This window comes from Pteropus medius, unplaced genomic scaffold (assembly GCF_902729225.1).
Source record: "Pteropus medius unplaced genomic scaffold, Ma_sr-lr_union100, whole genome shotgun sequence".
Lineage (NCBI taxonomy): Eukaryota > Metazoa > Chordata > Mammalia > Chiroptera > Pteropodidae > Pteropus > Pteropus medius.
In genome coordinates, this window is record NW_024340849.1 from 29047536 (window position 1) to 29074409 (window position 26874).

Consider the following 26874-nt stretch of genomic DNA (forward strand, 5'->3'; position numbering starts at 1 on the left):
ATTTAACAAAACAAGTGAAGGACCTATATAATGAAAACTGTAAGACCCTGTCAAAAGAAATTGAAGAAGATACAAAGAAATGGAAAGATATTCCATGTTCTTGGACTGGAAGAATCAACATAGTTAAAATGACCTTATTACCTAAAGCATTATACGGATTTAATGAATCCCCATCAATATCCCATCGGCATTTTTTAAAGAAATGGAACAAAAAATCATCAGATTTGTATGGAAGCACAAAAGACCCCGAATTGCCAAAAGACATCCTGAGAAAAAAGAACAAGGCTTGAGGCATCACTCTGCTTGACTTCAAATTATACTACAAAGTGACAGTAATCAAAACAGCATGGAATTGGCAGCAAAGCAGACACACAGACCAGTGGAATAGATTCGAGAGTCCAGAAGTAAACCCATATTTATATGGGCAAATAATTTTTGACAAAGAAGCCAAAAACATACAGTGGATAAAGGAAAGCCTCTTCAATAAATGGTGCTGAGAAAACTAGAAAGCCACCTGCAAAAGAATGAAACTAGACTGTTGTCTATCACCACATACCAAAATTAACTCAAAATGGATTAAGGACTTAAATATAAGATCTGAAACAATAAAATGCATAGAAGAAAACATAGGAACTAAATTGAAGGACCTTGCACTTAAAGAGGATTTTATGAATTTGACCTCAATGGCAAGAAAAGTAAAAGCAAAAATAAATGAATGGGACTACATCATACTAAAAAGCTTCTGCTCAGCAAAAGAAATCATCAACAAGGTAAAAGAGAGAACCATCCAAATGGGAAAATATATTTGCAAGCAATGCCTCTGATAGGGCCTAATATCCAAAATATACAAAGAACTCATATGACTCAATAACAACAAAAAGACAAACGATCCAATCAAAAAATGGGCAGAGTACCTGTACAGACACTTCTCCCTAGATGACATACAAATTGCTAACAAACATATGAAAAGATGCTCAACATAGCTAGCTATTAAGGAAATGCAAATCAAAACCACAATGAAATACCATCTCACGCCTGTCAGAATAGCTACAATCAACAGGACAAGTAATAAATGTTGGAGAGGATACGGAGAAAAAGGAACCCTCATACACTGCTGGTGGGACTGCAAATTGGTACAGCCACTATGGAAAACAGTATGGAGGTTCCTCAAAAAACTAAGAATTGATCTACCATATGACCCAGCAATCCCTCTACTCGGTATTTACCCCCAAAGACTTGAAAACCCATATCCAAAAAGATATTTGCACACCAATGTTCATAGTAGCATTATTCACAGTGGCCAGGACATGGAAGCATCTTAAGTGTCCTATGATAGATGATTAGATAAAGGAGCTGTGGTACATGTATACAATGGAATATTACTCAGCTATGAGAAGAGATGAAATACTACTGCCATTTGCGACACCATGGATGGACCTTGAGATAATCATGCTAAGCCAAATAAGCCAGACATAAAAAGTTGAAAATCACATGATATCACTTGTATGTGGGATATAAACCTAAAAGCAACAAATGAGCAGGACAAACAAACAGAGACTCATGGACATGGACTATAGACTAGTGGTTACTAGTACGATGGGGGAGGAGGGAGGAGGTAGAAGGGTAGTAGAAGGAGTCAATTATAGGGTTTAGGAGGAGGGTGAAGTGCGTAAAGGGGATCAAATATAGCTGGAGGAAACTGGACTTTGGTAAACACACAATATACATATGTCAAATGATAATGTACACCTGAAAATTATATAGTTGTATTAACCAATATTACTCCAATAAACAATTAATTTTTTTAAAAAAAATAATAAAATAAAATAAAACCCCCTACCATCTTAAACTATTAAGAAAAACAATTATTTTCCAAAACCTGAAATACATAGTCCTAATGATCAACAGTAACTTGAGGTATTACTTTATCAGTACTTAATTATTTTTAAATGAGTTAAGTAGTAAATTAGTGATGTAACATTCATTTCAAGAACAGCTGACATTAAAGTACAATTTACTGGGAATTGAGAACATAATTTTCATACAAATTAAATACTATCAGGAACACTAAATACTTACCCTTCTAACCTAACATCTGGTAAAGATCTGTTGAGTGCAATCATCTCACTTGCCATTAAATTGAACTGATTGATTTTAAACATTTCTTTCATCTTTTCTTGATCTTCTTTAGGAATGACAACTGGTTTCCCCATTTCTCCAGGACCTTCATGAGGCTTTTGTACTGGCTCTAGAACTAAGAACAGGGAGGAAACTTAACAATTTTATAGCAATTATTTCATGTTTCTATTAATAACATTTGAGTTTAAACTGTGCCCTCAACAACCAAAGTCATTTCTGAACCCATCCTCTCCCAGTCTGTAACATTTCCTAGGGGCTTCCCTGTCCTCCACTTCCACACCAGTGTCCTCAAGACCTGCTCACCTGAATCACTGCGCCACTTATCTGAATCACTGCATAGCTTTGGCATGCTCATCTCAAATACTGTTACCATATTAACTTCCCTAAAGCATAACCTTCCCTGTATTATTCCCATTGTCTCCAAAAGTCCAATTTGTTTAATGTAGAATTAAACCTAACTTGCCAAACTTACCACCTGCTAGGCTCTCCCTACCCGACTCCCCAGTACTTCAACCTCAAATAGCAACTCATTATTTTCCTCCAAATGTGCCTCACGTTTTTTTGCTTTGGTGCCTTCGCTCATACAGGTCCATTCCCTTGGCATCTCCTTCTCACTCCAAGCTCTGCAATACCAAACACTGATTTGTCTTTCAAGGCCCAATAAACGGCTTTTCTTGCCTCTAGCTTTTCTGAATTTCTCTATTTACTACTCTTAACTACCACATCATTTCATTCAGAGTTCTTATGTCTCTAACCAATTGCCATCTCTTACTATAATGATTGCTCCCCCATAGGTTATATTCTCTTTAGCTGGGGTTTTTGATTCATTTATGTACCTTCTGTAGAGTTTAGCATAGTGTCTTATAGGAGTTTTATAACTATATGCTGAACTAATATGCGAGTAAAAGTGCTATTAATAAATCAAAATGAGATCCTAGAATTGATAACAATGGACATTATAATAAGCACCATGCAAGGTGGAGCATCATTAGCAATTCAGATTAGCAGTTCCCAAATCTTGTTCCTTGTTATACGCTTTTGAGATGTTAAAAACTTTCCAAGAAAAACAGGTTCTAGGATGTATTAAATTTGGATAAGAATGTTAAAGTGAGTATAGAATTAGGTGAAGACAATAATGGGATGGAAATATCTGTTTGGGATATTACTTTTTTTAAGCTGAAAGTTTTATTCTCCTGCAGTTTATTCTTTAGGCATCCCCAAAGTATCTGCACAAAAATGGAGACATTAAAGCAGCAGACAAAGTATCTCGCTCCAGGCAGGCTTCATCTGCCCACAAATAGCAGTAGCTGGTAAAGCCAACCTAAAGGATGATTGTTTCAGATGGTGGTACAAAGCAATCTATCAAACCTGTTAATACGAGAGCTGCAGCATATGAAATTATTTGTTGTGTCTTTAACAACTGTGTCTAGAATATAAAAATCTATTTTAGAGAACCATCAAGAAAAGCTATAGTATATAATAACTTTCCCCATTCTCAGAATAAACTATGGTTTTAGGAGGGACAAGAAAATATTAGGAAATAACATTTAAAATTGTAGGAAATTCTGGTAATAGTTTTTAAAAACAAATCCTGCCTAATGTTTGTCCAGCAGGTACGCTCTTTAAATATAAGGGTTGGCAGAATTAAAAAAAAGTTCTCAATGACAAGCATAATAAAAACTATAATACAAGTAACAGATATACTTTAAAAGTCAAAAATTATAAAACTCTTAGAACCAATTCTACTTACTGGTCTCTGAAAATAAAGAGCAATCAACAGATTGGGGATTAGGATGTTCAGGGGTCAATAGAAAGCAGTAGAGTTCCAGAGGTGACAATTATCTTTTGTGCATGGCATAGATAACATAAAGAGTAGGTGGGAGACATCTAGTGGCCCTGATTATAAATACCCTTCAGTTATCTGTGCCCTATTTTAGTATAAGATGATGCTTTAAAGAAAAGCTAAAATGGAAACATTTTCATGGTGCTCAGTTGTTGTTGTTTTTTAAGAGTATTAATATAAACACCATCTATAACATATTTTTGCTGCAAGGAAAAAAAAGATCCTGAATCTGATCAAGCCTCTGAATCTACCTATGAATTCACAGGATATACACAGGACAGGAGGACATGATAAAAAACATTAAAGAGATGCAAATCCTGACTGTGGGAAAATGGAAAAGATACCCAAATTTCTTCAAAAGCAAAAAAAATAAAAAAGGGGAGTGGGGGGTGGGAGGCGGGGAGGTGGACGAAGAGAAAAAAGTAAATATCCATGTATTCATTCCACAAGACTAGCCTTGAGTTGACAACTGCGAAAGCGGATGATGGGTATATGGGAGTTCAATTTTCTATTTTCTCTACTTTTGTTTGTTTGAAATTTTCCATGGGAGTTGGAGAAACATGAAGGAGGACTCAAGAAATTACTACTATAAGAACTAGTAAATATAATCTTGATTCCTTATAGCATAAGAGACTATATGACCAGAAAGTTAAAATCTTGCCCCATCATTATGAAGTAAAAAATTCTGGCCTTGATATCTTAAAGAATAATGCAAAACTATACACCATATACAACCCTACTGCTGCAATATTTTATACATTTGCTCACCTGGTACTTATTAATAATTTGAATATCTAGTGTAGTGCCCACATTACACACTTTAAACTACTGGTACACATGACATTTCTGAGCCACATTTAAAATTACCATTAATCAAAAGTTACATGATTACTGCATGACTTACAAAATGTAACAATATTCTAATTTAGGAATTATAATATCCTCAAGAATTAAATGGACTAGTTAACTACTTCTGTTTGGCAAAGAGACCAAGATAAAATATGTGCGGCTAGTGAATATTTTTACTACTAATGCACTTGCAGTATTAAAAAGCAGCTAAAAAAAAGAGGATAAGCATTAACTTTCCATGTATTCTACTTACTAGTCTTGCATGCAAATTAAAAGTGAGTTAAGAGAAATTTTTGTTTGAAAGTAACTAAAATAAGGTTTGGATATCATCAATTTCCTGAACTGAAAAAAAAAAAAAAAACTTTCTTGGCATAAAATTTTATAAGCACATCATTTCTAAAACTCAAATCAACTTTGAAAAGGGAGTGACTAAGATGTTACTCCAAGGTATTATGTGAGAACAAACATTTTATTATATAGTTCAGTTAAACTTTACTTACATGACAATGTAGAGAAGTTTCATATTTCAGAAAACTTAATTACCAAGAAAACTACAAGTTTACTCTGAATACTGCCATATACAAACCACATGACATACCTTTGAATGTACTTAATCTCACAAACTACTATTTTTGTCATGGAAAGTAAAAAAGAGGTATAAAGTTATATGATACCCTTTTGGAGGAAAAAAAAAATACTAATACAAGGCTACGATCATTTCTCCCAAAGGATTTTATTACACAATTATCTTTACTGTTTTTATGCATTATATTTCATCTACTCCAAATATTTTTTCCTTTTAATTTTTAAAAATATTTTAACATCTCTGAGATGTGACTTACAACAGTAATTAGAATGTTTTTGCTTAGTGGTATATAAAATAATAAGTATTCTATAAATAAAGGTAAACTATGACAAAATACAGCAAATTACCTATTTTTTAACATCAAAATATTATATATAACAAATTCACTGATAACTGTTACCTCAACATCCTTGCCAGTTTCAACCCTCATTCCAATTTTATGTTCAATTTATTTGAAATGTGTTTAGTATATAAAACTCTAAACACAAAAAATTGTAATAGTTACTAAAAGTGTTTACTACTACTATTTTTAAATTTTTAATCATCAGAAGTTTCTTCTATAAACTGTTCTCAAAGCCTTCTTCCTAATGTTTGATAGTTGAAGTAATTCTAGCATAAGCACATGAAAACTTAAATCATCAACATTTTAATGATCTGAAAATCAAGTACAGTGCTGGCAGAAATGATCAATTCTGACTTGGAATTGCATTTAAGAAAGTATTGAATGTTCTATATAACATCCAAATCCATACATTGAATGAATGAGCTAATTCTGGAAAGCAAAAGAGTAGTAAAAATAATCTCAGGACAGAAGCCACATTAACCTTGTTTTTCAAGGGGATCCCAATCTAAACAGAAGTTTGCTATAGCTTGGGGTATAAAATACAATAAAACTACAAGAAGGAACTGCTCAGGAAAACAGAACCAAATGAATCCTTCTATAATTACCAAATACTGGCCCGCTATAGCACTTGAAGCAAGTAACAAGTAAATTGAATGAATCCTAGAAAACTGTTATCAGTATCAATCTTATACATGAGGGCTTTAGCACTATCATAAGGATAATCAATCCATTCTACTTAAAGATAGAACACCTTTATTCACACCATACAGAGCAGAATTTCTTAAATTTCACCAACTGGCACTGTAAAACAGTTCAAAGAATGTTCAGAAATGAGATCCTTGCAATACTGAAACAACTGCTCTGGAGTATTATGTCTGCTCATTTTTTTTGCAATTTAATTTTATTTTGGTTTTTCAAATGCTATAGAAAACAAAGATCATGGAGACCTTATGGATTAAAAGAGACCTATATTCTTTTAGGTCACTGAGTGTACTTGCCAGTTCCACTAAGAAGGTCAACATTCTTGGTGCCATTACCTAGCCACCTTCTCCCAACACCTTTATTAAAAGATCTCTTCAGAGGCGCCACAAGAATTCCTCACCTGTTGGTAACCTAAACAACCTCAAGGCTTTGACACTACTTGGGACCTCTCAGGTCCCACTGCACTGAAACTTCACATAGGAGCAGATTTTTCAAACTGTTCTTGTTAGCATCAATTGTCCCCCTCCCTGGATCATTTTCTCCCCTCTCTGCCTTCAATCCCTTAAGGCTATATAAATCACAGTTTAAAAACATGCTCTGAAGCCTCATCTGGAACTGCTGGCCTCTCAAACCCTGTCCCTTCAGCTATTGACTCACTTTCTGGCTTACTGCTCAGCCCCTCTCTCATTCTTCCACTGCTGACTTCCTTCTCAGTCTGTCCCACTAAATAAAGGGACACCTCCAGGGCTATTATAAGTTTCTTTGTCTTGTCTCTTCAACAGAGAAGCCCTATCTACCCCAGACTTAACACAAATCTGACTCTTCCCTAGAGCCCAATAACCTCATCATGTTTTCTGCGAGAACTTCATTCTTCATTTCCAATAAGGTAATGATGCTATCTCATAGCTCCTTGTTGTTACTTCCAGATCAGTTCTCCTTTACTTTGAACTTAGGAACTTTGTATTAAAGCTACTTCTTTTTTTTTTTTGATGCTTATGCCAGTAGTGGTTTTCAAATCTGCATTAACCTTAGAATCCTCTTCTAGGATAATCCTTTTCTTATGGTTTTGATACCACAGTCTCATCTGCTAAGTATTTGCTCTTTCAACTATTTCTTTTCCTTATATTTTAAATTTCTTCCTCAACATACATAATACATATGTATATATATATATACACACATAGAAAACCAATGCTGGCTCCATTCCTTTCTTTTAATCTATCTCACTATACTACCTCTTTCTCTTTGCATCGAAGCTTCCTAAAATAATAAGCTACATATCTCTACGACTTCACTAGCACTTCAAATCTGCTGGAATTGAAAGGGGACTTGCAAAGGTCACAAAAAACCCTCTGTTCCAAACATATCAGAAACACTTCATCTTAATCTCAGGTAAAATCTCTGAACAAACACTATTCCTGGGTTTCCATGAACCTGCTCACTCTGGCTTCTCCTTGTACCTCTGATTTCCAGAGAGGCCTCTTTCTCTTCCTTCACTGACACTCCATGATGCTCTCCAACAGAGTCATCTCTTCTGACTCTACATAATGCTCCCAGTGCAGTCTCATGTACAGACAAGGCTTAAACTACTACCATCTATGTGCTCCACTTCAACCACTCCCTACCACAGAGCATCTTTATCAGCACCTCAAAGTTAAATATTCCAAACCCAACTCATCCAGCCACTTTCTAATCAAAGAGTTCCGCCTCTGGGGGCCCTACTGCCTATCAATTCAGACAGAGAGACCTAAGAGTCATCTTGGACATCTCTTTTTCTTATTACCTATATTCAATGGCTCTATAAGTTATGTAAATTCCACTATTTATATACTTCTCATCCATTTTATTTTCTCTCCATTTCCAGTGTCATTATAGTGTAGGCTCCGAGAATATCTCCCAACTTTCACAACAACCTCACAACTGGTCTCTCCTGTCTCATTCCCTTCCAGTACATCAGCCACATGACCACCAAACTGTTTCTGGAAGTCCAGATCCCATGAGGTTACTTATTTTCATGTTTAAAATCCTTCAATGGCATGCCACTGCCTACAGGATGAATACCAAAATCCTTAGCGTGCCATTAAAGGGCTTCTGTGATGTGGCCTCAGCTAACCTCCTAAGCTTCACCCATGCTCTTTCCTCACAGTCGCCTATGCATCAGCTCTGTTCTCTCATTTGCTCATCTTGCACATGATTCTTTCCTTTGTTTGGAAGGTGTTCTCAACCCACCAAACCTAACAACCATCTGCTCACCCTGATACTACTCAACTTAAGCATTAACTCCTTACTGCACCTTTGCAGACACTGCAAGGCGTTCCTTCCTTTCTGCTCTTATGCACATCTCTAGTATGCTATTTATTATATTGGTATTTTACTATTATTCTTTCTCTATTGGACTATGAGTTTCCGAAAGGGAAGAATTTTGTCTTTTTGTTGTTGATGAACTGTACATCACTAGCACCTATTCCACTGCCCAGCATACATTAGAGTTTAAAAAATATTTGCCAAGTAGACCTTCACATACTATAGGTCCTATTCTTACTTCCATTCCTTTGCATTTAAGATAGAACACTATGAACTCCCACTATAAATGGCAATGAATTAAGATGGGGTGAGACAAAAGTTTATCTGTTCTCTTTGGAAAAAGAATGTTTTAGTTTCCTATTGGTGAATGGTAATACCTGCTCTCCGATTTAAATGTAGACAGCGAGTTAAGGACACAGCATTCTGTCACCCAATCAAGTTACTAAACAGCAGGGCCATAAAGTAAACCAGGAAAGTCAACAAACACAGGCTGACTTTGAATGCAAACATATTTTATTAAAACTTTTCGAGGAAGTGAAATTTTAAAAATTAGGGTTTAGCATAGGTACTACTAGAGTCTAATACTGGCAACTAAGCCTACCTAAATACTTCATATTTGTGTTTCCTTTCTTTTCCACACTAGGATATTGCAGTGTACTCACTGTAGCCCCTATTCTAGAGCATGATCTTTTCAAAAGCCCTCCCTAAAAATGCTAACTGGAACTATCTACAGCATTAAGGAAGAGAACTCTTCATATCACATCTATCTAGAATGACTGTTCCCCTTAGTACTGAGATGGGAAGGTAGGAGAAATATCTTTTGATACTTGGTAATACAATTTCAATGCTCCACTCAGTGTTATGGCATTAGAGTAATCTTCTGTACAATTTTGATAGTTCTAACTATGAGATTCCTTATATTATTTGATAACATAATGTAGCTTCCTACAAAACTAACTACATTTAACAGTGAACACAAAAATTTAATTTAGCAATTCTATACATGACACTTTAATACTTTTGTTAGAAGAACACACTAGAGAATTGCTGGAAATAAGATCACCATATGTGGAAACCAGGGATTACTATTAATTTAAAAATGATAAATTTTATAGTATCCAAATTAGTTAAACCAAAAAACCTGTAACATACTTATTATTAAAATGAGTATATTATTATAAAATGTCACTCACCATCTCCAGCAGGAAGTCCTCTCTCCTTTTTTTCATCACATTTGTTGCATTCACTAAAGTAAAGCAGCAGGAACATATCCAAGAGTACCCAAATCAAGGAGGTGGCTAGGACCACCTTGCAATATGCAAATTTTCTCATGGCACTTTAAGTCAAATGCAAAATTTTAAAATATATATATATATATAAATATACAAAGATCATGAAAATTCCTCCAATCTGGTTTCATCAGAAATCACATTCATAACCTAGAGAGAAAAAAAAAGATTAACTTAAAAATTTAGAACCTAGAAAATTGTAAGAATATGCATATGAAATTTTACTATGAAGTTTATAAATCACACTTAGAAAAATACTTCTAAAATACATAAAAATTAATAGTATCAAGAATACACAAATAACTCCTACAAATCAATATACAACAACCCAAAAGGAAAATAAGTAAAGGATGTAACAGGCACTTTGCAGAAAGGAAACCCAAATAGCCAATAAACATGTAGAAAAGTGCTCAATTCACTATAATTAGGAAAATGCAAATTAAAACAGTGAGCTACGATCTCATATCCATTAAATACATGGGGCTTAACTGCCTTCTGTTTAATTGCTATATTAAATGCTAAGCTGAAGCTAAGCCATTTATTGCCACAGGAGTTTAAGAAACCAGTGATTCTCAGTCCATTTTGACTACTCACATTCAGTTTCCAGGGCCCAAAAATTAATATGAGTACTCCTAGTAGCCTGTACTATAGCAGTTTATTGGGCTAATTCTTGCCCCTCTGTCCTACTGAATCTCATTCTTAAAATGCTATGGTCACCAGCCATTGAGAAACAGACTCATGGAAAGAATAATGGAAAAGAAAAAGGTATTCTAAGGATCTGAGACCTAGTCTTGGTGTTGACGGTAAATTTATAGACTTCCCTGATCTTTAGTTCCTATTTGCACATGCACTCTCCACCTCAATATGCTAATATATGAGAAAATGACGTGAGGAACTTTCACCAGATTTAGAAAGTCATTTGGGATACTTTGACTAGAAACATTTCTGGCACATGAAGAATTCGTCTTGGGGAACTCTGGAGCATTCTGAGAGATTTCAGTGAGGTATGAAGTCATCTGATGAGCAGCTGATATCAAGGTTTTCAAAGACCTGTTTTACCCCTGATCAGGAAAAAGCCAAGCCAAATGCATTTAGGTCGATGAAGGAAACACACACTTTGTGCATATGCCCCACAGTGAAAGCCACATGAGCAGATGCTATGAAGGATTAGGCTGATGGGCAATGCAGCAGCTTCTTACAAGGGGAACTCTATCTAATATGTTCTATGGCAGGCAGCACAAATGCTGAACAATTCAGGACAGGCCAGAGAGTTTATCTATGAAAAAAATAGAACAGTTCTTGCCTACATCACAAGGTTGCTAGACGGCAACTTGAAAAGCACCCCCCCAAATACTAAGTGATACTTATAAATCTAAAGTATTATTTCTGCTCATCTCTATGGAAACTTTGATCTTTTGCCTATATTCTTTCCTTTCATCGAACCAACACTCCCTGACCGCACAATGAGAAAAAGGGTGCTGTCATATTCTTGCCTCAAAATCAAACTTAATATCTGATGTTGTGTCACACGTGATGAGCAACTACTGATAACTATGGTAACTGGGGAGAGGGGAGACTCAAAAGCATTAGAGTGCAATGTCACGCAACAATAGTTCTCTCCAGAGAAGCTAGATATATATAAATTTATAGTCTGAGCTACTTCACATGAAAGCCTTCCTCTTTTGATCACTGGCAAAACAAACAGACTGACTGCTAGTACAATATCTGGGATTCAAATGTAGCTTTATGTTCTCTAAAATCTGCTGTGTGTGTGTGTGTGTGTGTTTTTAATGCTTACAGCCTAGAATACTTAAATGTAAATCTTTATAACTTTGCATCCACTCCTATTTAATTTTTCTGAGTGGCAAAATTAAATTCTAAAATTGGACGTTAAATGCAGTTGGGATGCGGGGAGTGTTTGAAAGGAGAGGGGTATAAAGGAAGCAGGAGGTATAGGGGAAAAGGTAGATAAAGGAGAAGGAAAATCTTTTGAGACCTTCGGTTAGGCAGATTCCTTACATAGGGAAAAAAACCACAAACTGTAAAAAGATTGATAAACCAGCCTTTATAACTAAAAGCTTCTGCTCTTCAAAAGGAACTGTTACAAATATTAAAAAAAAGTCAGATTGAAAGAAAAACCTTACAAATTACATATCTAATAAATTACTTGTATCCAGAATATAGAAGGAACTTTCAAAATACAAAAACAAAATTCCAATAAAATGGACAAAACGTTTGAACCATCACCAAAACAGCAATGCAGATGGCAAACGGGCATGTGAAAGATGTTGGACACTGTTAGCTATTAGAGAACTACAAATTAAAACCACAATGAAACACCACTATGCACCGACACAAATGTCTAAAAGAAAAGAAAAATACCCAGTGTTAGCAAGGAATTGGTGCAACTGTAACTCTAATACATTACCATGTATTAATGCAAAATGGTGCAGCCTATTTGGAAAACAGCTGGGTAGTTTCTTCCCGCATAAATCAGCAATCCAATTTCTAACTATTCATTGAAGAGAAAAGAAAACATGTCTACATGAAGACCTGTACACAAATCTTTATAGCAGCTTAATCATAATCATCAATATCTGGGAACAATCCAAATGCCCATCACCTGAAGAATGGATAACCAAATTGTGGCACAAATATACAGTGAAAACCTCCTCGCAATCCAGCACTAAAAAAGATATGCATGCAATAACATGGATGAATCTAAAAAGTACTGTGTTAAGTAAAAGTAGTCACAAAAGGCTGCATACCATACTACATAACTCCATTTATATAACATTCTGGCAAAGGCAAACTATGGGAACCAAAATTAGATCAGTGGCAACCAGGAGTTGCTGGGAAGGGAGTAGGAGATTGCCCTCTAAGGAACATGAAGGAATTAGTGATAATGAAACATTCTGTATCTTGCTTGTGGTGGTAGTCATATGACTATGTTCATTTGTGCAAACTTAGAAAACTATACCTAAGGGTGAATTTTACTGTGTATATAAATTCAACTTCAAAACACTTAAAAATAAATAAATATTGGCGGGGGGCAAATTTCGAAGAAGAAAAACTGTTTCATGTTTCTTCAAATGACACATACCACAATTTATCTTGGAAGTCACTAAAAGCTCAATTTGTTTTGTCCCAACCACAACAGATTAAAATCGTCCATTTGAAATGTATTTAACTATTAAATTATTTTAAAAGTTATAAAATCAGAATTACTGTCAAAGTACAGAGATCCCTTGTAACAGGTAAACTACTTATCCTACCTACAAGTCATACACCAGGTTTTTCCAAAGATAGATCAACATTTTCTAGGGCTAAACAATTATTTTCTCCTACCTTTTATACTTCAAACCGAGGCTCTCCAGAAATTTTAAGCCATAGATAAAGAGTCTTGGCTCAACAGAACCTTTAGGAGAAAATGAGAGCTTATTCTCTTGGACCTAAAACTTTATAGACTTTGGAGTATACTGCAGAGCTTATCTTTCCTCTCCTAACAACACACACCCAGACCTAAGATCACTAACTTTACATCATACTGACAAGGCAGAGGTATGAGATATGAGACTCTTCAATAGACCTATTCATTTAATTTATAGATGGACTCTCTGCCAGAAAAACTAAAAGATTCAAAAAGTTATCCTCCAACACAGTTAGGAGAGCCTAGGTTATTTTATTTACTAATTATATATACTATTTGTTCCATTTCCCAATCAGGACTATAATCAAATGTATTCATTCACTTATTTACTCATTCAATAAACACAAATTCAGTAAATGTAGGGAATGTGTCAAATGCAGGGAATACAAAAATAAACAAAATACACCAACTCCCTGTCCTTATAAAATTTAGAGCTGGCTCTAGGAAAGTAGGCATTAGTCACATATATGTGACATTTCAATTGTGAAACTGCTTGAAGGGAGGTACATCTCATTATACACATTTGTAATAGAGAGACCTAACTTTGTCAAAAAAGATTCCCTGAGGAAGACATGATTTGAGGGGAAAACAAGCATTTTGGGCAAAGAGCAGCAAAAGCACTACAGCAAGGAGCCCAACACTGAAAAGTCAGTGGACTGAAGACAAAGGAAGAAACTGATGTGAGATGAAGCAGGAGCTGGATAAAAGTAGGCAGATTTAAAATATTAAGGGACAAACTCCATGGGATTTAAGGATGATTAGATGGGAGAAAGAGGAGGAAATCCTGGCTTGTACAACTGGATGCAGAGTGGTCCCAGTCATAGAAATGGAACCAGTAAAAGAGGATTATTTTTGGAAGGGAGGAGAATTAAGATGGGAATAAACATAAATTTGATATTGGACACATTGAATATGAGCTACCTTTGATACCTTCAAGGAGAGATGTTAACCACAGCTGCTGCATATAAAAGTTTGTGGTTCAAAGGAGAGAGGTATAAGGTAAAGATATACAGATGGAAGCCCTTGCTCTCATGCAACTTTGTGGGGGCAGACAGACTTTAAAAAAAAAATCAATACAGAAAATAATATTCGTGGATCGTAATTTCCCTCCTAGTGAATATGGTGGAAGTAAGGATGTATGATTTCAAGGGTGGCCATTAAACACACTTCCTCCTAGCTCTCTCCCAGATCACATATTCTGTGAAAGCCAGTGCCATATCAGGACACTCAAGCATCCCTACTGAGAGGGTCCACATACTAAGAAAGTGAAGCCTCCTGACAACAATCAGTACTATCTTGCCAGGCATGGAAGTGAACCACTTTAGAAGCAGACCCAGTCGTGTCTTAAAGTAAGCCAACATCTTGACTGCAACATCCTGAAAGTTCCTGAGTTAAGTCTCGCCCTGCTTAAGCTGCCCCTGCATTCTTGACCCAAAGAAAACATAAGGTAATAAATGTCTATTGTTTAAAGCCATTAAGTTTAAAGGTAAATTGTTACTCATCAAAAGAGAACTTCAAAAGCAAACTGGGACTAGAGAGAAAATTCTTTAACCTATAGTAAACTATTTAATTGCGGAACTTCTGGTGCATTTCTGTAACATTAATAAGATAAATTATGCATACTAACTTCAATTTGAGATTGTACTAAAGAGTAAGCAGTTAGAAAAGAAATTGAGAATTAGAAAATAAAGAGACAAAATTATCTTAGCAGAAAGCATGATTTCTACACAGAAGTTCTAAAAGAATCAATAGATAAACCAATAGAGCTCATTCGCATATTCATTACATGCTGAATACAAGATGAACATGTAACATTAATCAAGCACCTGTGTGGTAAGAGTAACTAATTAGAACATATAAAAGAAAACAAATCACATTCAAAATAGCTAGAAAAACTCTAAGGTATTTGAGAATAAACTGAACAAAATATGTGCAAGACAAATTGTGGAGCTTTATTAAAGAAGATAAAAGAACAGATATACCATGTTCAGGGAAAAAACTCAGTTTCTTCCCAGAATGAATCTACAATTTTTTTACTGAGGTAAAATTGACATGTAACATTATAATTTAATATAATTCTAATCAAAACACAAATGAAGGTTTAGGGGACTGGATTTATTATAAAGCAGAACTATCTAAAACCATGCAGTTCACAAAAACAAACCCATACATGTGCGGAAAATTGGGAAGGCACTATTATAAACCAGAGGAGAAAAATGGTGCAGGGACAAATGGCTATCTATATGGTAAAACAAACTGAGATCCTACCTTATACTACAACAAAAGTAAATCTGTTAAAAAGAAATAACTGAAGCCAAGGTTGTTAAAACAATGTAGCATGAATTTTGGCCTATTACCTACTGGCGACATAAGTATGGCTATAGCCCCTTAAGTTTCAATATTATAGTCTCCACTTCCTAATAAAGTATTTAGGCCAACATTTCTGCCACTGTCTTTGAGCGGAGTGATGTTACTGATTAAAATTTAGCACTGAGAAGGCCTAGCCCCGCTCTCCCAAGAACAAATTTTAAGGCATTAGCATATTCTCACTCTTGAGTATTTAACAAAAAATTATACAAAACCAATTCAAAATTCCTGCACAAATTGACATCCACATTCCATATAAATGTGAATATTCTCTAACTCTACTTCCCAGGTGTTATCCCAAGTTTAGAGGCTGGCAGATCACACTTATCATTTGGGACACTCATGGTATAAGCTCCTATAAAATTTACTGGCTGAAATGTAGAGCATTCAATGTTTGATATCTTGAGTGGACTATTAGTTTCTAACATAATAAATCGACTTAATTTCTAGCAATACCTTTGAAAGTTTATATTTTTCTTAATTATAAAATAACATGTGCTCAATGCAAAGAACTTAGCAAACATGGATAAGTAAAAAAGAAAAAAAATAACAAAACCACTTATAAACCCCAATTCCAGTTAAACACTACTACCAACAGGTTAAGTGTTTTTCCAGTCATTTAGAATTGAGAGTAGATGCATTACGTTTTAAAACAAGTTTGTAATGTCTATTTTGCCTCATTTTAGTGTCTTAAATGTCCTCATCAGGGGTAAAGAAAGGGATGGGTGTGACTATAAAGGGGAAGCATGAGAAATCTTCATGGTCATGCTGTATTCTGATTTTTTAAAAAAAATTAAAGTAATATGCTCAACAGACATTTCTAACTCCTCTTCCCACCCCAACCACTGAGCATCATGTCTTAGGCAACAATAAATGTTAATGGTCACTTCACAAAAGCCCTGATATTCACAAAGCTATGTCAAAATGCCACATATTGTTTTACTTTTAAAGAATAGACATAAAATAGATATAAACAGAAGTAGCTTCCTCAAGGGTTTCTTCTGGTAACAAACTCAGCCCTCTGGCCACAAGACAGTCAAATGATCCAGCCCCAGGCCAGCCACAGGACCTCCCCGCTTGGCTTCTTGAATCACAGAGCTGGAAGCCTATACATCCTGGATTGTAGTCAGCCACAACTGCCCAACACTCAGAGAAAGCCTGCCTGCAGTCCAAGAGAATGAGGACAGGCAAAGGCATACAGAACAAGAGGCAGAGGGTCCTGATGGTGACCAAGACCCTGACTCTTCCTTGGCTTTTGTGAAAATTAGGATTCCTTCTATTAGTCCCCTTTTCTGCTTAAGAGAGCTGGAATTGGGTTCCTGACACAACCAGAACACCTGGGATGGTAGTGGGTGAGGAAGTGGAACTTACAGGTAAAATCAAGCAGGTTCTAGTCCACTGATGAGGCTCTCTTCTACTAGTCATAAACAACTGTACATTACCAGGCACACTATACTATTTAAAAAGATACTTTTTAGTAACCTGAATCACAAAAACATATCAAATATCATAAGTATGTATAAAACTCCTCATAGAAATAAAGGATCACAACACAGCACACACGTATCCCCGCCCCCAATCCCCCGTTTAAGAATAAGAACATCACCTTTAATGTTCCTTCTCCAATCCCATTTCTCCCCAAGCTCCTCAACGGCAACCTCTATTCTGAATTTATCATCCTACCTTTTCCTGATAGTTTTAGTTTACTGGTATCCTTAACAATACCTTGTTTATATTTGTTTCTGAACTGCTTATAAATGGAAAAATCTGAGACCTGCTTATTTTCTAACACTGTAACACTGTGTTCTTGAGATCCATCTATATGTTGTATGTAGCTGTAGTTGATTCATTTTCACTGCAGAGTATTCCATCGATTTAGTATACCACAATTTATCCGTTCTACTCTTAATGGACATTTGGGTACTTTTAGGCTTCTGTAATTACAAGCAGTACTGCCATAAACATTCCTAAGCATGTTTCCTGGTACACACCTGCAAGAGTATTTATTTAGAGTAGAGGTCAGCATATTTTTTCTGAAAAAGGCCAGATGGTAAATATTTTTAGGATCTGTGAGACATAAGATCTCTGTTCCAACCACTTAACTCTGGTATCGCAAAAGCAGCATAAAAGATATATAAACAAGTAAATGTGACAGTGTTTCAATAAAATTTCATTAATGGACACTGAAATTTGAATTTCATATATTTTTCACATTGAAATTAAAAATATTATTTAAAAAACTTTAACCATTTAAAAAACGTTAAAAATCTTTCTTAACTATGAGTTGTCACTCCACACCAATCCCTGATGTAGAGTATATCCTTAGGGGTATTAGATCATAGGGTATGCATATTTTAAATATGACTAAATATGACCAATTTGTTTTCCCAGGTGGGTGAAGCAAAATAGAAATAAAAATTAGAGCTATGGATGTGTTATATCTTTGGTAACACTTAATGATGTCAGACTTTTTTTTTCCCCCACAATTTTGTGGGTATATAGTTGGTATTTTAATGTAACTTTTAATTTGAACCTCCCCACCATCTCGTATCTTAGTGGCTATTCCATTTCCTCTTCTCTAATATGTCTATTGAAGTCTTGTCCACTTTTCTACTGGGTGGGTTCTTTTGACTTTTTCTTAATAGTTTGTAAAGATCTCTCTACAGTCTCTATTCTAATCTTGTGTCAGTATACGTACTTCAAGTATATTTTCCCATTTTATAGTTTATCTTGTTATTAAGAGGTGTCTTTTATGGTTCACGTTTTCTATCTTAAGAAGTTCTTATCTATCTAGAGATCATTTAAAAAATGTTTCAATGTCTAAATATTTTACAGTTTTACACTCCAGGTTTAAGTAAAGATTCAATGTCATTTTCTTCCATGTGGATAACCTACTGTCCCAATAGTATTTATGGAAATTCATCCTCTCCCTAACAGTATGCAATGATAATTTTGTCACAAACCAGGTTTCCTGGGTTATGTTCTTTCCATGGGTCTATCTCTACACTACACTGATGTCTTAATTATTATAGCTTTATAATAATTATTGATGTACGGTAAAGCAAGCCTTCTCACTTTTCACTACTTTTTAAGGAGTATCTTGGCTACTCTTGATCCACTGGCCTTCCTTAGCTATGATGACCATTTAACTACTGAAAATGATTTCCATCCACTACAAAAGAAATCTAGTAGTTAAAAGTGTTTACATGTCTATGGTGGAACAATTCCACTATTGTGAGAAAATAAATTTTAAAAATCATAAAGGTCATAAAAGAGAAGCTGGTGATGAGGAGTTAAACTCAAGTCTAAAAGTTAAGTTCTGAAAGTGCTTTTCAAAATGACAATTTTGAAAACAACTTTCATGTCTACTATATCGTTCCTTAAAAAAAAGTTTCAGTATTTTAGAGTCATAACTCATTAATTACATGCTCTCTGGATATTTGCCAAGTCCTGGCCAACTAAGTTCTTGATACCATGTCAGGAACTGTGTATGGTACAAGCATGAAGGCATCGATCCACACCAGGGAAGATCTTATCACACTGTTAACCACCAGTTTAAGAGACTGGCTGGCCATTCACATTATAAAAGATAAACATCAACTGAGGAAACCTGGCAATAGAGACATCGAGATAGAGAAGTTTCTAAACGGGTTTTATCAGGAAGCAGTATAAGATATTAAACTGTCTGCAACAAGATTTTCTTTAAAATAAGTTTATTTTTTTTTTTTTTTTTCCTCTCTCCTTCCTCCTAAAACCCTTATATGGCTTCCCACTGACCTTCTGTTTTGTTCTAAAGAACACTGTTATTGCAGGGCCCAAACCTGAGAGATCTCACTAAAAAAATTCCATGGTCAATTAATTAGGAGAGTGGTATATACTCTATTTGCCCTGGGAGATTTATCCTGTATATTATTGCACTAAAGCTTCTGTGAAGTTCTGCAATAAGAAAGCTATTTAACTTTGTTAACTTAGAACTTCTCATTTTCAAGCATAGAATTTTACCCATCTATGTTGTCTTTCTTTTCTGCATAACATAAAGCAGGTCTCAAATAGCAACAAATAAAGTAGTAAAGACTGGTTTCAAATCCTAGAATCTGGATATTTGTAAGTTATGAGTTATTTCTTTCTGCAAAACTGGTATTTTTTTGAATATACAAATTCTGTAAAAAAGAGAAACCATTGTGTTTAAAAGCCTCTCACAAGGAAGGCCTTCATAAAGGAAAGGGTAATTCTGTAATATCTTGATTTAATTGTTTTAAGCTCATATTTTTATTGCTCTTTAATGTAACATATACCTAGATATAATACAAATACTTGTGGACAAAAATTGGAAATCCAAAAGTCACTGTTACATAAATCTTTAAAAGAATCTACAAACTTCTCCTCAGATAAGTGAAATTTGTCAACTATTTCTACTATTTTTTCTAACTAAACTTAGAAAAACTTAGAATGGCATTCTAAACAATGTCATTCTAAACTTCTATCATATCAGCATTAAATACTGCATTCATGAAATGCAACAATATTTCATGTACAATACTATGAGGAAGGAGTTAACAAAGCAGGTCTGTTTTACTCAGTCCTTGCTAATCTCTGGGGGATGCCTGAAGCCATGGCAATGACCCCTAGACAAACTGAGAGCTAAGCTCCTGAAATGCTCACAGTCACTGGTTAAGGATGTTAGAACTGTTTAAAGGAATCAAGATTTATGATGTGTACCTGGTATCTGTTCTGGGTCCTAAGTTTTAGTTACCAGGGCTGGCCGGCCATATGGCAGGAATGTGCCTATGTGACCAGCTTCCTATAAGAACTCTGTACGGTAATACTAATGTGCCTCCCTAGCCAGAGACACTTTGTACATGTTTCTATCATTCACAGCTAGAGAGAAAATTGTGTCCATGTAATCCTCGTAGCAGAAAGACTAGAATTCTGTACCTGATCTCTCTCTAGCATTCACTTATACATATCCTTTCCCTGCTGTTCCTGCACTGTATCTTTTGCTGTAATAAACCTTAACTGTGAATACAACATACGTTGTGATTCCTTCCAGCAAATCAAACCAGTTGGCAGTCATGAGACCCGCAGAACAAACACCATTAAAGAATTTGGTTGACCATCACCTACCATTCTCATATTTTTCAGAAGCTAAATGATCATAATCACAATCTCCTTAAATGAATAAATCAGTGTACAGGATAAAAGCTAACACTGCAGGCCTGAGAATTCTATCCTTAGAAAGGCTTGGTTGCAAGGCTGGCCCCTGGCTAGAGTCTGGAAATTTGAATGAAAAAGTTCCCTACACTGATAAAACTTACCTTAAATGATAGGTGTGCCTCAACTGTTTGTACAAACAATATGGTTTATGCATAATCCCTGCTTTCCTTCTTGGATTCTGAAATTTTGGTACATGCGAGGCACAGGGTGCCTCCAAAACCAGACCCAGTGTTTCCTTGGTTGACAACACTTCACATGTGTTGTCACGATTCAGTGTTAGAGGAATAAAACACATCCTGAATGCCTCCACTGGGAGAGGACTCCTGGAAGTTTGTGCATGGTTTCCTCCAGACTTCGCCCCATGTACTTTTTCCCTTTGTATTCTTTCACTGTACTAAATCTTAGCCATTATTATGACTACATGCTGAATACTGAGTCTTTCTAGTCAATAATGAACCTGGGGGTGGTCTTGGGAACCTCCAACACACAGGATATTAAAACTGAAGTAAGAGTCTATTAAGTTATTTGGGTTCAAATTTCATTTCCAAGTTACGTGATCCTAGCAGTGTTACTTTATTTACATAAACATAGACTTCTTTATTCCTCTGAGAAAAATATACCCACCTTATAGTCAGTCCCATTACACTAAATCAAATGAGGTTATGCACAACACACTCAGATACTACAGTACTGATATTCAGTACTATTTAATATTCAGTAAATATTAAATAGTATTTCTAGAGGCACTATCTTAGAAGAAGCAAAAAAATCAGGAACCTATTATAGTTGTATTTATGCAATGAGAATTCAAACAGCCATTTGAAAAAATGGAAAAAGATGCTCAGAGACAGTTTAACTCTGTATCTTCAACACTGGCTCTATGAGTAATATCTAGTCCATATGACAGAATTATTGAGTAAGCTCAAGCAGGTTAAACCCTATACATTAAGTATCTTTTTATTTCTAAACCTGGTCTTCAAATTAACCTCTGTAATGAGAAGTAAATGTACTAATTTACTAGTACTGGGCTATGCTTTATGCTTGATAGTTAAATTTCTCAAATTACTAAACTGAGATTTTAGTACAAGCCATTTTCTTGTGTATGTATGAGGCATAAAGTCCAATTTAACAAAAGTTTGAAATTTATAGAGCTATAAGAACAAACCCTAATTTAAAGTGCAACCCTGAAGTCATTCACTTCCGCTATCAACTTACCCCAAAGTGGTTTTTCAAATGAATTCATATCCCAAATCCATATGCCCCACATCTCCTGTTAAAAAATAAATTTCCTAAAATCAGTTTATTACAGAGTAACTCTGTCCTTCCCCCTCACCTCAGCCACCCTATTCCACTGGACTAAAGGCCAGTTGCCACCTAAGAGAGAGGGCCATGTCTCTTTCCCCAACGCTGAGTACGATACCTGGCACACAATAAGTGTTCAGTTAAGGTCTATTACATGAATGAGTGAATCGAAAGAGTATTACTGAGATCCAACACCAAGCTCAGTGTAAATACTGTCTTGCCTCCTGTTAGAAATCTATGAGGATATTAACTTTCCTGATGGGCAGCCAAACAGCATCTGTGGCAGATATTGTTTGTTCCTTATCCCACTCTCAGTCCCCATGTTTTTTATACCATTAGACCCCCAATTGAATGCAAGTGATCATTCTCTGTTAGACTACCTATTCTTGATTGGTTCAAGCCAACCATAGCTGTTCTAGTCCTCTTACCAAGGCAAGTGGCCAAATTTCAACCAATGGGACCTGAAGGGAAGTCTGTTGGGAAGCATTCAGAAAAAGTTATGCTCCCTCACAGAGATGCTAAAGGAGAAACTATACTTTTCCACCTTTGGATTTTGTTTGTATAGAAGTGCTGCAGTCACCTTGAGGTCATGAGGGAAAAATCAACATGCTGAGGATGACAAAGAGTAAATATGCAAAGCACATGGGACCCATGGAGTCACTGAGCAGACTAACCCTGAAATCTCCTATATCTGGACTTCTAGTTATGTGAGATGATAAAGGCCTCATTGTTTAGGTAATGTGCTATTATAGTCAAAAACATCCCAGTTTACCACCCAGCAACCTACGATTATTGATTTAGATAGGCACGTATTCCATGAAGAAAAAAATGAGATATGAATTACTTAGAAATCCAAAATAAGCAGTCTTTTACAGGAGAGTTCACAGAAGATGAATTTCAGTAAAAATTTAATAGCTACAAACTAGAACTTGGTATAACATGCCAGTCTTAGACACAGCATTATTTATCTTAATCACATAGCCCTAATCCATCAAACTTTAATAAATATCGAACATGTGCAAGACACTATGCTAAGTAATCTCATATATATAAATATGAAAAAGGTTCAGTCTGTCCTTAACAAGCTTGTAGTTTAAGGGGAGAGGTAACAAGGTAAATTTATGTGGCACCTCACAATTTACAAAATGCTTTATATCTTTACGACAGGTTCCAAGTTATGTGAGGATATAATGAACAAAGGAAAGAAAGTGGTACAGGAGGATGACTGGGGAATTGATTTGAGTTAGAAAAAGGCAAAAAGATCTTTCAGGTGAACAGAACTGTGAGCTAAAATAGGGAGGTAGGAAAATGCAGGGAGTGTCTTGTGGACAGTAAACAGAAAAACTGGGAGATACAGTTGAGGGAGTTGAGTTCAGAACATGGCAAATCTTAACTATCATGCTAAGGAGTTTGAAGAGCAATGGTCAGGAGAAGCCTTCCCATGTTTTTACTTTTATCTCTTGAATATAAATGCCAAATCATTACAACATAACACTGTGGTTTCAGAAAATTTACATCTTTCCTCTCAACCATGAACTCTGACACTAGGAAATTCACTGCCACCATCAATGATGGAAAACCCCAGGGATCCTGGGGAGCAGTTTCGGGCAAATAAAGGATCAGGTAAGAACCTCCAACAGGCCAGGGGGTCTATTTTCTGGCCCTCAAAGTCTCCAAGGTTTTGGTCTATATTTTTGCCAAAACACCAACCTTAGCCCTGAGTGCTAATGTTGCCCTCTTCTCAAATGATCACTCTTCTTTCCTTTTCCACCTTCCGAACAAGTAGTCTTTATTTCCTATTTCTAATTTCTCAAACCCTCAACCCAGTGTAGTCTGGTTTCACTTTAAAGAAACCGTTTGTTGATCAAGTTGCTCTAAAGCCCTAACTACCAAGACTAACCTCTCAGACTCATTCTACTTGATATCTCAGACTCTTACATTATTTTAGGAATAGGCAGGCTATAAATAAAATATAACCTCTTGTTTCCTTGGCTCCCAGGGACATTTCTTGTCCTTCGACTTTTCTGACCATGCTTCGCAGTCATCTTTCCTGGCTCATCCCACTCTGCCCTGGATCTGCCCTCAGGTTGCTTGATACTCGACACACCCTCCCTGGAAATTCAGCAGTTTGAAAGCTTCACCCGCCATGTGCCAATGGCTCCCATGTCTGTATCCTGGAACTTTCTGGTTAGACTACAAGCTCCTCCAGCATAAGAATTATGTTTTTCATACTCAAGCCCTAAAAATCATATGAAATGTCTAAAGACAGCAGAAACTCATACAAAATAGCATCTCCACCCCATCAGTCATCCCTTTCTAATGCTATACCTTCCATTCTAGCACCAAACAGTAATTTACACCATAATATATATATAAATCAGTTTATTAATTATACTGTAAGCTCCTTGAGGGCAGACACTTTGTTTAATGCTATTACTACAGCATCTGAAATAGTATAAGAGTTCAAAAATTATTTGTTAAATGAATGAAAATACCAGAAAACAATACCATGCAAGAATAAAGGTAATTGAAATGAAAGCATTTTAATTTAGAAATATTTAATTTACTTTAGACTTCTTAGGATCAAGTATTATTGAAAATTAAAAGGTATCAACTAATTAAGTAAAAACAATGTGTAAAACTTAAAAACCAAAAGTTGAAAAAAAGGAGGAATAAGAAAATCAATAAATTCAAAAGAAAATTGCAAGGAAATTTAAAATGAGAAAAAAATACAAATATATAAAGCATAAAGTGAAATGATAGGAATAAATCTCAAAACATAAGTAATTTAAATTAGATAAAAAAGACTAAATGTATCCATTAAAAGATAAGTTGTCTGATTAGAAATTTTTTTTACTGAAAGCTATATGCTATTTATGAGACAAACACTAAAAACATAAGGATTCAGAAAAGTTAAAAGTGAAAGCAACCTCACCAGAAAATATACAGATGGCAAATAAGAATAAGACGAGATGCTCTATATCATATGTCTTCAGGGAAATGCAAATTAAAACAACAAGATACCACTACACACCTATTAGAATGGCCAAAATCTGGAACACTGACAATACCAAGTGCTAGTGAGAAATTCTCTTCTCCAACAAGAACTCTCATCCATTGTTGATGAGAATGCAAAATGGTAAAGTCACTTTAGAAGACAGTTTGGCAGTTCCTTACAAATCTAAACATACGCTTACCATACTATCCAACAATCATGCTCCTTGGTATTTACTCAAAGGAGTTGAAAACTTTTGTCCACATAAAAACCTGTACACGGATGTTTACAGTAGCTTTATTCATTGTCAAAACTTGAAATTAACCAGGATGTCCTTCAATATATGGTTAGGTTACAAATGAATAAACTGTGGTACATCCAGACAATAGAATATTATTCAGCAAAATGAGATATCAAGCCATAAAAGGCACGGAGAAACTAGAAACATATATTACTAAGTAAAAAAAGCCAATTTGAGGTGATATATGATCCCACCTACATGACATTCTAGAAAAGGCAAAATTATGGTGACATTAAAAAGATGAGTGGCAGCCAGGGGTGGGAGTCAGGATAAATAGGCAGAGCACAGGATTTTTAAAGCAATGAAAATACTCTGTATGATATTATAATGATGGATATGATATTATACATTGGATCAACCACTGAATGTACAACACCAAGATGTGCCCTTAGGTAAAGTATGAACTTTGTTTATGATGTGTCATAGGTTCATCCTTGATTTTAAAAGAAATTATCACTGGTGAGTAATGCTGATAACTGGGGGAGGCTATGCATGTGTCAGGGCAAGGAGTATATGGGAAATCTCAGTACTTTCAATTTTATTTTATTGTAAACCTAAAACTCCTCTAAAAAATAAAGTCTTAAAAAAAGTAAATATGGGAGATACCCTGGGGAAAGTCTCTTGCACATATGTATATAGAGATCTGTACAAAGACTTGCAGCACTGTTTCCATGGCCAAAAAAAGTATCAATTTTTTTCTTTAATTTTTTTAATTGAAGAAATGACTTAAATTTTTTTTCCCCCTATCTCCCACCTCCCCCCTCCCCTCTGGTAACCACTAGTCCATTGTCCATGTCCATGAGTCTCTGTTTGTCCTGCTCATTTGTTGCTTTTAGGTTTATATCCCACATACAAGTGATATCATGTGATTTTCAACTTTTTATGTCTCGCTTATTTTGCTTAGCATGATTATCTCAAGGTCCATCCATGGTGTTGCAAATGGCAGTATTTCATCTCTTCTCATGGCTGAGTAATATTCCATTGTATACATGTACCACAGCTCCTTTATCCAATCATCTAAGTAGGACACTTCGGTTGCTTCCATGTCCTGGCCACTGTGAATAATGCTGCTATGAACATCGGTGTGCAAATATCTTTTCAGATATGGGTTTTCAAGTCTCTGGGGTAAATATCCAGTAGAGGGACTGCTGGATCATATAGGTAGATCAATTCTTAGTTTTTTGAGGAACCTCCATACTGTTTTCCATAG

At 35.5% G+C, this 26874-nt stretch overlaps 1 protein-coding gene across 1 annotated transcript in view; it reads right to left on the minus strand.

Moving 5' to 3' along the window:
• GALNT1 (polypeptide N-acetylgalactosaminyltransferase 1) overlaps positions 1-26874 on the minus strand; it is a 95795-nt gene that overhangs the window by 39131 nt on the left and 29790 nt on the right. Inside the window, exons 2-3 of the mRNA XM_039843103.1 lie at positions 9960-10205; positions 2080-2254 (exon numbers count right to left, since the gene is read on the minus strand). Coding sequence (XP_039699037.1) covers positions 2080-2254; positions 9960-10098 — 314 coding nt within the window. The 5' untranslated portion in view covers positions 10099-10205. The remainder of the gene's footprint in view (positions 1-2079; positions 2255-9959; positions 10206-26874) is intronic.